General features: G+C 36.5%; 1 protein-coding gene across 1 annotated transcript in view; it reads left to right on the forward strand.

Annotated features, from left to right (window-relative positions):
- Positions 1–15,804, forward strand: part of SUPT3H (SPT3 homolog, SAGA and STAGA complex component) — a 540,026-nt gene that overhangs the window by 443,561 nt on the left and 80,661 nt on the right. Inside the window, exon 11 of the mRNA XM_047101640.1 lies at positions 10,253–10,363. Coding sequence (XP_046957596.1) covers positions 10,253–10,363 — 111 coding nt within the window. The remainder of the gene's footprint in view (positions 1–10,252; positions 10,364–15,804) is intronic.

Consider the following 15,804-nt stretch of genomic DNA (forward strand, 5'->3'; position numbering starts at 1 on the left):
TGAACATTTTACCATACTTACGGTATTATCTACATATTGACTTTTATTATATCTATGCATCTAATTGTTCCTTTGCTCATCTGTCAGTTCATCTTTTTTTTTTTTTTTTTTTTTTAGCTACAATGCCAAGTAAGCTACAGACATTAGTACACCTCATGGCTTAACACTTCATTATGTAACATTTTTTTGTGGTTCTTTTTTTTTTTTTTAAGGTAAAACTTAGCACACAGTGAACCACTCAATTCTTAAGTATACCCTTTGACGAATGTGGGCAAATGTGTAACCTGTTGTTTTGTAAATCCCTCTCAAAGATGTAAAACATTATCATCAGTTCAGAAAGTTCCTGCATGCCTCTTCCCAGTCAATACCAGCCACTATCCTTAGAAAGGCAATCATTGTCCTGATTTTTTTCATACTAGCTCAGTTTTTTCTGTTCTGGAACATCATATAAGAAAAATGTAGGATGTAAACTCTTTTGAGTGAAATGTCTTTCACTCAAGATATTTTTGAAGTTTGTTTTTCCGTATAAGTGTAATTTATTCCTCTTTATTATTGTGTAATATGCCCTTGTATGAATATATCAATGTATTTATTCTGATTATGGTGGATACCTAGGCTGTTTCCAGTTATTGAGGTATTCTAAATAAACCTGTTGTGAGCTTTATCGTGAAAGTCTTTATGGGCAAATGCCTTTATTTCTCTTGGGGAAATAGCTAGGAATTAAAGTACTAGGCCATAGAGTATGTATGTGTTCAGTGTTCAAAGAAACTCTAAGAATGGGGCGTCTGGGTGGCTCAGTCAGTTAAGCATCCAACCCTTCATTCCAGTTCAGGTGATGATCTCATGGTTTGTGGGTTTGAGCCCCACTGACAGCCAGATCCTGCTTGGGATTCTCTCTCTCCCTCTCCCTCTCTCTCTGTCCCTCCTCTACTCTCTCACTCTCTCTCAAAATAAATATTAAAAAAAGAAAGAAAGAAACTCCACGACTTTCTTTTCCCAAAATATTTGTATCATTTTATACTTACACCTGCAGTATATGCCTCACATGTTCATCAGCATCTGGTGTTATCCTTGTTTTTATTTTTAACCATTCTAATGGATATTCAACAGTGACTCATTTTACTTTGAGTTAGCACTTCCCTGATGACAAATGATGTTAAGCATTTTTTCAAGTGCCGACTGGCCATTCATGTATCTTCCTAAGGGAAAAGTCTCTTCAAATCTTTTCTACAGTATTTTGAGGAAAGATTGTCTTTTATCACCAATCTGTAGGGGTTCTTTATATATATCCTATGTAATAATCCTATGTCAAATGTTTTTTCTACATGTTTTTTCTCAGTTCATGCCTTACTGATTCATTGTCTTAATGGTATATATTGATGAGCAGACGTTTTAAACTTCTGATGAAGTCTCATTCATCCAGTTTTCTCACACGTTTATTGCTCTCTGTATCCTAAGAAACCTTTGACTTCTCTCAAGTCATGGTGATAAGTGTTTTCCTCTGAAAGCTGTATCACTTTCATTTCAATTTCATCATCATCAGATTAACTTTTGTGTATTATATGACTGGAGGTCAAGTTCACTTTTTTACATATGGATATCTGGTTATTGCCAAACTTTTTGTTGAGGACTCTTTTCTTCCATTAGATCGCTTTGGTGGCTTCGCTGAAAATCAAATGACCATTGACACCTGGGTGGCTCAGTTGAGCGTCTAACTCTTAATTTCAGCTCAGATCATGACCCAGGTTGTGCGATCAAGCCCATGTCAGGATGTGTGCTGAGTGTGGAGCCTGCTTAAGTTCCTCTCTCTCCCTGTCCTTGCACCCTGCTCACGCTCTTTCTCTCTCTCACCTCTCTCTCTCTCTCTCTCTCTCAAATAAAAATAAAGAAAGAAATAATCAAATGACCACATATCTAGTCTTTATTTCTGGAATTTCATTTGTTTCATTGACTGATTTGTCAGTTGTTTTGTTGGTACCATTTGCTTTGATTACTGTAGCTTTATGGTAGGTCTTATAGCGGGTAGTATGAGACCTCAAACTTTATCTTTCAGCCATAATTTTATGGACATGCTGTGTCCTTTGCATTTCTATATAAATTTTAGAATCAACATCTTAGTGTCTACCTAAAGGAAGGAATAAGGAAAGGAAGGAAGGAAGGAAGGAAGGAAGGAAGGAAGGAAGAAGAGGAGAAGGGAGGAAGAAAAAGACAAAAAAGCCTAGTGGGGGTTTGAAAGGGATCAGATTGAATACTTCCATCAGCTTCGGGTTATGAATGTCTTAACAGTACCAACTCATATAATCCATGATTATGGCGTACCTCTGTATCTTTACGAAATCTTCCTTTTAGCACTGGTAATATTATTCACTCTGAAGTCTATTTTATCTGATTACTATAGCCATTCCAGCCTTCTTGTATTGTTTACATTGATATGTTTTTCTGTCAGTTTTCTTTCAGTGTATCTGTGCCTTTAATATTTAAAGCACATCTCTTGTAAACACCAAATAGTTGGGTCTTGCTTCTTTTTCCTTTCTAAAGTATATCTTTTAATTATAGTCTTTAATTCCCTGATATTCAGTGTATTTATTGACATGATCCGATATAGGTCAACTATTTTGGTATTTGTTTTCTGCTTGTTCTATTTTTGTTTCTCAGTTTTTCTTTCTTATTTTGGGTTCTGTGCTCTTTTAGAAATTCAGTTTATCTACTAGTTTCTTAGTGATACCTCTTTGCATTATTTTTTCAGTGGTTATGCTAAGGATTACAATATATCCTTAAATTTTCAGTGTACTTGGAGTTATTGTACTGCTTACATAAAATATGAGACTCATATTTGTAAGACGCATGTACTTTACTCTTGTCCATTACACCATAGTTGTGATACATCTTACATCTTATGTTATAAACCATAATACTATTTTTACCTTAAATAATCAAATGTATTTTAATGAAACTAAGAGAAAAAATAGACTTTAACATTTACCATTTCCATTTAACATTTACTATTTTTTTATGTTCAGATTTCCTTATGGTACTATTTTCCTCTTTTGTTCTACTAAATTTTATTTTAGCATTTGTTACAGTGCAGTTTAGCTGGTGATGGTTTCTCTTAGTTTTCATATTTCTGAAAATATCTTTTCTTTCATTTTTAGAAGATATTTTCACTGGATATAGAATTCTGGGTTGGCAATTTTATTTCACTACTTTAATGATATCATTCCTCTATTTTCTGGCATCCATTGTTTCAATCATATGTCAATAGTTTGTATTATTGTTTCTGTGTTTGTAATGTGTTCTGTTTCTCTGGATGGTTTTGGGATTATATCTTTATTTTTAGTTTTCAGCAGTTTGACCGTGATATCTACAAACATGGTTTTCTTTGTATTTATCCTGCTTAGGGTTCACTGGGCTTCTTGATTATTGGTTTATGCCTTTAAGTATTTGTGGGGAATTTTCAGCAGTTACTTCTTCAGATATTTTTTTTTTTTATTTTTTAAGATTTTTTTTTTCAACGTTTATTTATTTTTGGGACAGAGAGAGACAGAGCATGAACGGGGGAGGGGCAGAGAGAGAGGGAGACACAGAATCAGAAACAGGCTCCAAGCTCTGAGCCATCAGCCCAGAGCCTGACGCGGGGCTCGAACTCCCGGACCGCGAGATCGTGACCTGGCTGAAGTCGGACGCTTAACCGACTGCGCCACCCAGGCGCCCCTCTTCAGATATTTTTTTATGCTTCAATTCACTGTCTCTCCTCTACTTCTGAGACTCCAGGTACATATTTGATAGTTACTTTGATATTGTTCCACAGGTACCTGTTTAACCGTTCTCTCAGTCTTTTCTCTTTCTTCAGGTTGGATAGATTCTTTAATATTTCTTTATGTTCCAGACTCTTCTATCAGCTCCAGTCTGTTATACCCATCCAGTAATTTTTTATTTGTGATATTCTATTTAATTGCTTTATAATTTCCACGTGATTTCTTTTTAGTTGTTGTGCATCTAGTTTATTTGTCATTTATTACAAGTTTATTTTCCTTATCTTCTTGAACATAGTTATAATAGCTGCTTTAAAATCCTTCTTTGGTCAATTAATATGGCTTATTTTCATCTCCATTGAGTATAAATCATGCTTTCTGTGATACTTAGGCTCAGTGGAGACCAAAATAATGCCTCCTCTCTCATTCTGTTCATCTCAGGCAATTTCTTACATTGTTGCATGTCTAGTAATTTTCAGTTATATCCTGGTAATATCATAGGTAATATATTGTAGAAATTTTGTGTTCTCTAATATATGTGAACTCTTATATATGAAGAGTTCTTGGTGTTGATAGTGGTGGTGATTGTGTGCATGTGTGCTAGGCAGACAATTTACTGTTCTACACTGAGCTCTAAACTTGAAACTCAGACTCCTCTTCAATGGCAGCAGCTGGAATCTCTCCTCAGTTCATGTCATTTTAACTGGGTTTCTTGGCTTTGGTACCACAGAGAAATCGATTTGGGAAAGTTTGTACACGGAATTTGGGACTAACCTTCTTTGATTTTGCCCATTTTTGGTATTTCCTTCCTCACTTCACACCTGCTGTGGGTGCCCTGAATTCTGGCCTATATTTCTTAAAGTCTCTAAGGTCATGTGCCCCCTATACTGACTGGAGCCCACCCTTATACTAAAACAGTAAAAACAGGAAACTGAAGCCACTGTTCTTCTCTCCTTCTAAATATAGGCACTCCCTTTCCAATTTCTGTCTGGTTTTGATCAGTCTCTATTGCTTTCATGTTCTTGTTTTTCATAATTTGTTTAAAGTTGATACTCCTTTCTAAAACTCAGTTGACAGGGTGCCTGGGTGGCTCAGTCGGTTAAGTGTCCGACTTCGGCTAAGGTCATGATCTCACAGTTGTGAGTTGGAGCCCCACATTGGGCTCTGTGCTGACAGCTCAGAGCCTGGAGCCCACTTCCGATTCTGTGTCTCCCTCTCTCTGCCCCTCTCCCACTCATGCTCTGTCTCTCTCTCTCTCTCTCTCTCTCTCTCTCTATCAAAAATAAATAAATACATTAAAAAAAATTTTTTTAATTTTTTTTTCAACGTTTATTTATTTTTGGGACAGAGAGAGACAGAGCATGAATGGGGGAGGGGCAGAGAGAGAGGGAGACACAGAATCGGAAACAGGCTCCAGGCTCTGAGCCATCAGCCCAGAGCCTGATGCGGGGCTCGAACTCACAGACCGCGAGATCGTGACCTGGCTGAAGTCGGACGCTTAACCGACTGCACCACCCAGGCGCCCCTAAAAAAAAATTTTTAAATAAACAAGTAAAACTCAGTTGCTACAATAAGAACCATTTGCCATTACAAGTAATGGAACCATGCCAAGATATAATTTTATAATAATAGTAAGCAAATTTAAGTTTTAGTCTCATCTCGTTTCCTCTTCCATTTACAAAACAACAGAACAGAGCTCAGTGCTTATTTATTAAGGGAACATTTGAACTATAAGGAACTGCTGTATTATAAAGTAGTTTTAAAGAATTTTAGCTATAGAGCTCCAGCTCACTCAGTAACTGAAATTAGGACAACAAAATGTTACCTAAAAGACCTCTTCAGTGGACCTGCTTTATTAAGTATGTAAGAAGTTGTAATTCATTTGAGATAATTATGCACACATACATAAAAATTTCAAGAATTTCTAAAACTTCTGAAGAATTCTTTTTTTCTCTTAAATATTTAAATACTCCTCTCCAAATCTTGTTGAAAGCTATCACCTTAGAGTTGTTTTATAGAAAAGGTTTCCTGAGTAAAGTATTAGATTAGTCCATATCTGAATTCTCCTAAATTCAAAATCAGTGACATCAGAATAATTTCCCACTTTAAAGCTATTAATTATTTCTCTGTTTACTCATCCACATCTTTCTACATTCAGACTCTTGCTGTGTTTTCATTTATAGTCCTGGGAAACTTCAGCTATGGTGGTAAGATAGTACAACTCATTCTACATAAAATAATAAAGCCTATATGTATTAGCCATGTGTCCTAGAAGCCAAGAGATTCAATGTATAGCCATACAGTGGTACTGTCACTATAATCTTGGCCATGTCCCTTATCCTCACTTTCTTATCTATAAAATGGGGTAGGAGTTGGGGAAGTTTAGAACAGATGGCATCTTGCATTGCTTCCAGATTTAATAATGTATGAATCCTTAAATCTCTTCAAGTACCTTTTCTAGTTTTGATTTCCTTAAAGAAAAGATTTTTCTAGTTACATAGAACTACAGTTTTCACAGTAAACATCTCAATTAAACTTTGAAATGAGAAAATCAACTATTGAAACTAACTATATTATATACTGTGATCTTTGGCCAAAGAATGGCCCACCTTCATCTGAAAAGAATCCTCCATAAGCACAAAGCTCTGGGAAAGCTACGTGTCCAGCAGTGAATAAAAGGAAGACACATACCTGGCCAGTCAGATTATAAATCAACCTTTGAGGTCAGTGAGTAATAAAAATATCAGTAATAGTAGTACTAACCTTTTGTTTTGCTCTCATCTGAAATATGTGCTACTCCTCTGTAAGAACCAATATTTCAAGTTTAACAAAAGATCTAGTCCATCATTCTGGATGTGGAAAGAATAAGTGGCCATTATCTGAGATTCCAGGTCCTTCTTAAAATTGGACTTCCCTGGCAAGGGAAAGGCCGAGAAAGGATAGGACGATTTAACTTGCTGACCATTTTTTTAAAAGTCAAGACAGGCACAGATATTTGTTTGAGATCCAGCAGCAATACAAGTTCAGTGTAGCTTCCTTGGACCACAGTTGCGAGTTCAAACTGTGGAGAGACTTTATTCAACATAAGCCAGCAAGGACAAGCGGAGAGACAGTGCTCCAATCCAGGAATATGTGGGATTCCATATGATACTTCAGCCTCCAGTTCCCCGCATCAGCTTTTGGATGAAGAGACATAAGTAAAGATGCAGTGGAAGAATACCGGAACGGTATGAATGCAGCCAAGAGGAGGAGGACCTGACATATGAGGAAGAACTTTACCAAGAGCTTTTCTCAAGGAGATAAATGATTTATTTTGGTGAAGATTTCAGCACTCGTTACACAACAGGAGTCCTTACGTTGTCAAATATGTAGGCTTTATCCTTGAAATTTTAAAAATAAAGAATATCCTAAAGTGTTGGCACAATCCAAATGGGAGAGATGAATTGATAAATAAATCTAGCACTCTTTAAATGTGATCATAGCAGATAGAAGATGTTTGTTTTTATTATTTTTTTTAACATTTATTTAGTTTTGAAAGAGAGAGCATGAACTGGGCAGGGGCAGAGAGAGGGGGACAGAGGATCCGAAGCAGGTTCATGCTGACAGCAGATAGCCCAATATGGGGCTTGAACTCACGAACTGTGAGATCATGACCTGAGCCAAAGTCAGATGCTCAATCAACTGAGCCACCCAGGCGCCCCCAAATAGAAGAGTTTTAAAAATGAAATGACAAATATATAAGTGTAATGCTTATTCTTCTGAAACAATTATGAAGAATACTACAAAAAGGGTAGAGCCACTGCTAAATTAAAAATTCTCAACTTGGTATGAATTTTGAATTTGAACAGATTACAAATACCTTAGTGAAGTCCTGGATGTTGACAGAAATGTGAAGAGATTTCCAAAATCTATCATTTTAGATTTAAAGGTTCCCTTCCAAAGAACTCAGTGGGCAAGTCAAGAAAGTGTAGAAATGTGCGCATGGTAACTTCCTGCTGTTTGCGGTTACTTAATTATAAATAAATCGGAAATGGGCAAATTGGAAATCTGATGACATTTTTCACAAAAGTGAATATTTTTGTTTTTTATATAAGTTAGCTTCATGTTTTTAGTGAAGATCACGCTTCAACCATTAGTTTCTAGCTTACGTTTCCTTCAGTGTTCTGAAATCCTATTTGATTGCCATGCCAGAGGTTCTGAGAGATTTTGACCAAATGTCCTATGGTTTTGACTAAAACCAAATTTATTTGGAAAAGTAAGGAAAAGCAGAATCATACATTGGCCATGGAGGAAAGAAATGAAACATAAATCCAAGTTGTGGGGAGAAAGGAGATCCCGTAGAGGAACTTTCCATCCTACTTACTATGCAGAATATTGACCCTCTTGATTTCTCTCTTTTGTATTTCCACTGCAAAACTTAGCTCTAAATTCCAAATCCAGCTAAATATTTGCATTGATTTCCACAAATAGCATTGATTTCCACAAATAGATAGAATGCCTCAACCTTTAATGAGTCTGTATTAGTCATATTCATCTTCTGGGACCCAGTGGACTCACAGAAGAGTCTTTACCCTTATCAGATACCTACTAATTGCATTTATTCTAATATATTCCAACTGACACAAAGTATTTGAAATTAGAATCAAGAAAACATTCCAAAAAAAATCCTGTGTACTTATATATCAGTGCCAAATGAAGGGTTAAGATAACAATTTGTGTGATTGCGGGCACAACAGATATGTTATTTAGGGCATTGTTGGAATGAAGTTGAGAAAGAGACTCTAGAGTAAATTCCTATTTGGTTTATTGCATATCTTATTAAAATCATAAAAATGGTCAAGATCTGGTTTGTTTCATATTGTACACTTTATTTCAGGTTCAGCTTAGATAATTAGCAGATGTTCTCATTGAATGGGAATTTTTATATTTTTTACTAGCTATCGGAAAAGCATGCACAAGGTACAGAAAGAACATCTGAAAAGTACAGAAGGATATACAGTGGAAATGTCTCTTCTAATCCCTGTCCTTTAGATACCCATTTATCCTTCAAGAGATAAGGACTATTACTGATGTTTGGCGTACCCTTGCAAAAATATTCTATGCTTAAATGAGTTTATAATGTTCGGCCTTTTAAAAAAATAAGTAGTAACATAGTGCCACCCAGTTGGACACCTTGCATTTTTTCATACAATACATCTTAGAGATAGTTCCATAGCAGTAGGGATGGAACTTTTGGTGGTTGCTGTAGTTTCTGTTTCATTCGATGGATGTATCATAATTTATTTTAGTGTTCCCTCATTGATGAATATTTACCTCATCAATCCTAATAGTTCTGCAGTGAGAGTATAGATACGATATATAAAATTGTGTACCTGTGTAATATATTTGTAGGATAAATCCTTAGAGGTGAAATTGGGTCAAAAATGGTGGTCCATTTCCATTTGACAAGATTTTGCCAAATTACTATCCATAGCGGTCATATTAGTTATACTCCTAGAAGGAATTGTGAAAGTGGTCATTTTAGTATTTATCAGAAAGGCAAATAAGCATTATGTGACTATGACTGACCTCTAGAATACAGCTGTAGTAATACACAAACTACTGTTTCTTCCTGTTGATTCTTTAATGTTAATGACTGGCATCTGGTATCCATTGAAGTATAAAGCAATTAAAATTATTGCCCCAATTTTATAGATGAGGAAACTGAAATGCAGAGATATTACATTACTTGACAGGACTGGTAACTGATAGGATCTGGACCCAGGTATTTGGAAAACCAGAGCCTGCAACTGAACCACAAGACTACCTTGCTCCTATTGAACATTTTAATTTTTTTAAATCACGTTACATACATTTCTTGAGCTGGTATCCATACCCTCTTTGCAGATCATCTTTTTCTTTCTTGTGTCTTTTTGTACTTTCAAACCTGCCTTTTTACAGATGAAGCAGATTAAAAGAGACAGGTTTTGTTTTATTTTCTTTTGGCCCTAGGAACCAAGTTAACATGATTGTTTATGACAGACCCCAGTATTATAAATAAATATACAGCAATTTTATATTTTTCATTTTAAAATTGATGACCCTCAAGTTATTTCAGAAACATGCCCAACAGGTCCCGAAGAAACATTTGTAATGATAAATGTTTAAATGTTTTTCAAAAAAAAACTTCCTTTTATAACTTCTTTCAGCAAGCCCCCACGACGATTCTCATCTACACGCAAGTGGCTGTATTCTCCTGCACCCTGACAGGCAGGCCTAGGTGAAATATTGTGGGCATAAAAATTGCATTTGGTAGGTCTGCTAAGGAAGGGGTCATGTAAAAGTCATCTTTGATTTGTTAATGGAATTTTTTTTTTAAACGTAGTATATGGCAGCAGGAATGTGCATCCCAAAGGGGAAAAAAACGTCCATTTTATAAAAGTTTATTTTCATATTTTATACACTGTAGTTCTGTTGTGTGTTTTTGATTTAGTAACAATTTATGTGTTTTTCTGTCGCAGAGCACTGCGGCCTGTGGTGTTGAGGCTCACAGCGATGCCATCCAGCCCTGCCACATCAGAGAGGCCGTTCGACGCTATGGCCACAAGATTGGCCCCCTTTCCCCATTCACAGTACGTAATAACAGAGTTATAAAAAGTTATATTTATAATCTGAAAGAATTTTGATTTTCAAGTGGTCAAATGAAGAAGCAATGGAATTGTTGAAAGCAATTTGTGGCGACGGTAATTTTGTTGTATAAAAGTGGCATAGTCCTCTTGGGAAATAAAAGTTAGTCATTTTTGTCTCTTTTTGGAAGGACAGTTTTTTTCTACAAAATATTATTTTCTTTCAATTACAAATTATGCTTTTTTGTTGTTGGGGCTTATATTTTCTATTTTTCAAAGCTTAGGTTTATAAAACTTTTTTGTCAAATTATATGTATCCAAATATTGCCAGAAGCACTTTATATTTTAAAATTGGTTAGATTGGCAATGCCACTTCTATCAGATGTCCTGCTCCTAAACATACTTTGAGTTGGAAGAAGAAGAAATGATTTCTTTACTGGCTTTGAAGTAGGCTGAAATGCAGATAGTCTTTCACATCTTCAAATGGTTGTAAAGCTTATAATCAGGGTTTGTTTTTTTTTTTTTAATGGAGAATTAAAGACTGTATTTCAACAGCCTAAAGAAAGTGTGTGTATGTGTGAGTGTATGTGTGCGTGTCTGTGTGTGTGTGTGTGTGTGTGTGTGTGTGTGTTTTATTTAAATGTTCATCTCGTGGCCGTTTTAAAAAAATCTTTATTCCTGTTAATAGAACTTTCTCCAAGTCTTTCTCTGTATGAGGCATGGGTTTGATATTCAGAAAGTGAAGTTTGATTGAAGGCTGAGGAACATTAGAATTTACTATTTGTTTGGTTTCTTCATATTCATTTCTGCTTAATACACTAAAGCAGACTACATATATGTTTAACATTATACACATATACATACATACATACATACATACATACATACATAGGTATAATATACTATGCGTTTTCTCCTGAGGATGGGTCTTACTATTATCCGTTGATAGAAATCATGATTTCTATCATCTCCTTTTTTTCTGCATTTTAGTTAAAAGGAATGCTTGCTTTCCATTCTTAATTTTCATTAGTGAATTATATGGATGCTCATTGTGACAGCAAGAATGTATCTCAAGCTTTGTATATTTGGGTCCAGAAGTTTTTTGTAATCATAACTATTATTTTCACTTTTGTTTAATATGTAAAATTTGTCTTCTATGTTATGAGGACATGATTTTAATACACTGATGAAAGCAATATATCCTTCTGCATGAATGTTTTTAGATCATTCAGTTGAAAGGACAGAATGAATCAAGTATCTCTTTTTCTCTTTTCCTGCATGGTAGGTGAGATGATTTTTAGTGATAAGGCAAAATAAAAATGAAATTTAGAAAAATATGAGATGGTTGGAAGAATTTAAAAACTGAGATTGAAAGAACCATCTTCTAACAAAGGATTAAAACTATCAAGTCCATAGATAAGAGCCAAATAATGACTAAAAGGTTGAGGCAGTGGAGTGGAGAGAGAAGGAAAAGGGGGCAGGTTAAAGAATAACAAGGGGAAACAGGATTTTTGAGAAAGAACCTAAAATGGTAACTAAAATAATGGATAAAATTGCATAAAGGAACATCCAATATAAGGGGAAAATCTCCTAGTCATAAGAAGGAGTGGTGGCTGCTTCATTCTTCCAAGTTTTTTATATGTAAATATATTGGACCGATCATTTAACCATCTTGGTTGATGACATTGTTTATATACGTGTGTGTGTGTGTGTGTGTGTATAAAGGAGGTTTTTCTGATGTTGGGGGATGTTGATGTATACACACACACACACACACACATTGTCATATATATATGTATACACACACACACACACACACACACACACACATATATATGCCTCACTGGTATTCTGTTATTCATGTAATGTTGCTTTAATAATCTGAGATTATCAGATGGTCAGAAAATGTACTTGAAACCAAGTTCAGAGATGATTTAAGCTACTGTTTATGTAATAAACATATAACCAATATGGTTTTTTAAATTAAGGTTGCAACTTTTAAATGCTTAATTTAAACAGATCTGGAAAAATAGAGCAAATAAACCATGACCTCGAAAGTTCACTTAGCCGCTACCAGAGTGACAGCAATTGGTAAAAATCACCAGAGAGGGGGCGCCTGCATTTTCATCAGTCCTCAGAAAAGACCCACCTTGAAAAGTCTGCTTTATTACCTAGAGCTATAATAATTTGCCCAGGCTGCAGGACTGAATGTGCCTACTCTATTTTATAGCATGATTAATATGATCAGGAAGACCTAGTTTCATGGTATATATTATATATAATACATAAATCTGCCCCTTTTTTATTGAAGTATCATTGACACACAGTGGAGTTTTAGGCATACAACACAGTGATTCAACAACCCTATACATCATGCTGTGTTCACCACAAGTGTAGCCACCATCTGTCACTATACAACGCTATTATAATATTATTGACAATATTCCCTATGCTGTTCCTTTCATAAATCTGTCTTTCAGATTAGTTAAAAATTCTCCTTAAAGTGGGAGAGATTTGCAGACTGGGTATCTAACAATATGGCGCTTCTCTCCTGGCCCCCACATACCTTCAGCTGCTAAAAGGAGGTGCTTCTGATGTTGGGGCATGTTGATGTCCAGCTCCTTGAGGCTCACTCCCTGAAATAATACTTCATGCTGCCTAGGGACACTGCTACGTAGGTTTTGAGCTGCAACTCGTAAGAAGAGAGGAGGCATGCAGACTGCGTCTGTAGTAACCATGGATTGAGACCTAAATTTTCATACACAAAAGTTGAGCTCAGTTACCTCTAGCCTACCAGTTCCTTTGTAAACTGAAATGCTCATAACAACTAGCTTATACTTAGGAGACATAAAGATTGTGTCCTTGCACCATGTCATTCCAAATCTAAGTGCTTGTCTGGTGTATATATAGATGTGATGGCTAATTTAAAATAGCCATCACTTGATTCATATGTAGCCAATTCCCGATACTTGGAAATTGATTTAGAGAATGAAAATAACAGTAGGTTGCACAGACATCTAATTCCAACATCAATCAATCAATAAACCCGTAGCAATCTGCTTTTAGTGAGTCCTCATTCCGTTTTCCACTCTGTTAATGACTTTTGACATAATTTTGTGCAAAAATCACAACATGCTCGGTTTCAGAACTACAGTTCGTTGCATAAACAATTGTGAGTTCCTCACCCAGGCAATGAGTTGAAATGTCAGAAGAAGAGATTGAAACTGTGTTAGGTGGAGGTGAGGAGGAAGAGGGAGACGATGCTTTGCACATAGTGGCTGCTGACACAGAGAGGAAAGGGGTGGAGAGCTGAGACACCGGCCAGCCTGCCGTTCATACACAGGTCGTGGAGACACTTCTCAGCCACCATCTCTGACCAAGGAGTTATGGCAGTTCTGTGTCTAGCTTATTGGTTTTAGTTGGTGATTTCTTTCTTTCCTGTGTTCTCATTTATTCGCAATCCTATGCAGAAGCTCAGAGAAAGTATCATACCTAGAAGATTGATGTAATTTTTCTGAGGTGAAGCTATTAATTAGACTAAATGATATAACCAAGGTCTAAAATTTGGGCCTTCCAACTTCTAGCCCCAAAATCTGCCTCCTAAAACACATTTGCGATTGTCCCCATCCCTCTACGTACCTGACTTTCTGGATACACATACTAAAGAACATTTTTAAAACCGAATTTTACTTTTTGCCTGTTGTTTATTTTTCCTATGATTGTTTAGTTTTCCCATAATTCTGGAAATCACCTGAGTGTCTGTGATTTGGGGGCGCCTGGGTGGCTCAGTCAACTGGGCGTCCGACTCTTGGTTTCAGCTCAGGTTGCGATCTCACAGTTCGTGAGTTCTGGCCCCACATCAGGCTCTGTGCTGACAGCACAGAGCCTGCTTCGGATTCTCTCTCTCTGCCCCTCCCCCACTCTCCCTCCCTTTCTCTCTCTCAAAATAAATAAATAAACTTAAAAAAAAGACACCTGGGTGGCTTAGTCGGTTAAGCATCCAATTTCGGCTCAAGTCGTGATCTCATGGTTTATGAGTTCAAGCCCCACGTCAGGCTCTGTACTGACAGCTCGGATCCTGGAGCCTGCTTTGGATTCTGTCTCCCTCTCTCTCTGCCCTTCCCCACTCGTACTCTGTCCCTCGCTCTCTCTCTCTCTCTCTCTCTCTCTCTGTCTCTCTCAAGAATAAATAAACATTTAAAAAAATTTTTTGACGGGCACCTGGGTGGCTCAGTTGGTTGGGTGTCCGACTTTGGCTCAGGTCATGTTCTCACGGTTCGTGGTTTGAGCCCCACGTTGGGCTCTGTGTTGACAGCTCAGAGCCTGGAGCCTGCTTTGGATTCCGTGTCTCCCTCTTTCTGGCCCTCCCCCACTCACGCTCTGTCTCAGTTTCTCAAAAATAAACATTAAAAAAAATAAAATAAAAAATTTTTTGAGCTTCATCAAATTCAGTTTATGTAAGTTACTAAAAACAACTTTCAGAGACTGTTGAGTATATCAAAGTTGGTGATAATTTTTTATATTATTTCCACAGTTTTTACATTTTTTATATTTTACTGATGCCATCATTTCTTTAATTTTTTTCATTTACTGAGAGTAGTGTTAGTATGTTAGAAAATTAAGAAAACACAGAATAGTAAAGGGTAAAATAAAACTTACTTTAAGAAAGGTATCAGAGCCCCCCAATAAAAAAAAGTGTAGCAAAAGCTTTAAAGGAATTGTCCTATCAGAAAAATCAGTTGGTATTTAATTGTTTGAAGAGTATTTTCTTCTCTCAACCTAAAAATTCAAATGCTTTTGGTAATGGCTTTTAAAAATATATTCTTGGAACTTATTCGTGCAAGTTTTTTTTTTAAGTTTATTTATTTATTTTGAGAGAGAGAGTGCGTGCAAAGAGGGAAGGGCAGAAAGAGAGGGAGAGAGAGAATCTGTGCTGACAGCACAGAGCCCAATGCAGGACTAGAACCCACGAACTGCGAGGCCATGACCTGAGCCGAAATCGAGAGTCGGACACTTAAAGGACTGAGCCACCCAGGTGCCTGTATTTGTGCCAGCTTAGAAGTAAAAAGTATTTAAAGTTTTTGTGAACGAAATGTTTTTCAGGGAAAATACTCCAAAGAGTAACCCAAGGTAGTGGTTGTTCATCGTGTAGAAAAAGGTCAAACGTGTGTTGCACTTAGAGCCTCACTGTTTGCACGTGGTGTGAAAACAATCCCACTTCTCGGTGGGAAGTACTGTGAGTGGCTGATATAAAACCAGGTGTGTAATTTTGAAAGCCAGAAACAGGAAACCGTGTTCGCTGGGTGAGATGACCTAATCCCGTGTGTAATGCCTAAATCTATTTTAGCTTCTCCTGAGTGATATTCACAGTAGAAAAATATGTTAATCTCCCCGAATTTGCATGTTATCAGGTGACTCTTCCATTGAACTACAATACTGAGACAAGA

The sequence above is a fragment of the Lynx rufus genome, unplaced genomic scaffold (genome assembly GCF_022079265.1).
Source record: "Lynx rufus isolate CCGP_SWC_20201006 ecotype Redwood Valley unplaced genomic scaffold, mLynRuf1.p SCAF_6, whole genome shotgun sequence".
NCBI lineage: Eukaryota > Metazoa > Chordata > Mammalia > Carnivora > Felidae > Lynx > Lynx rufus.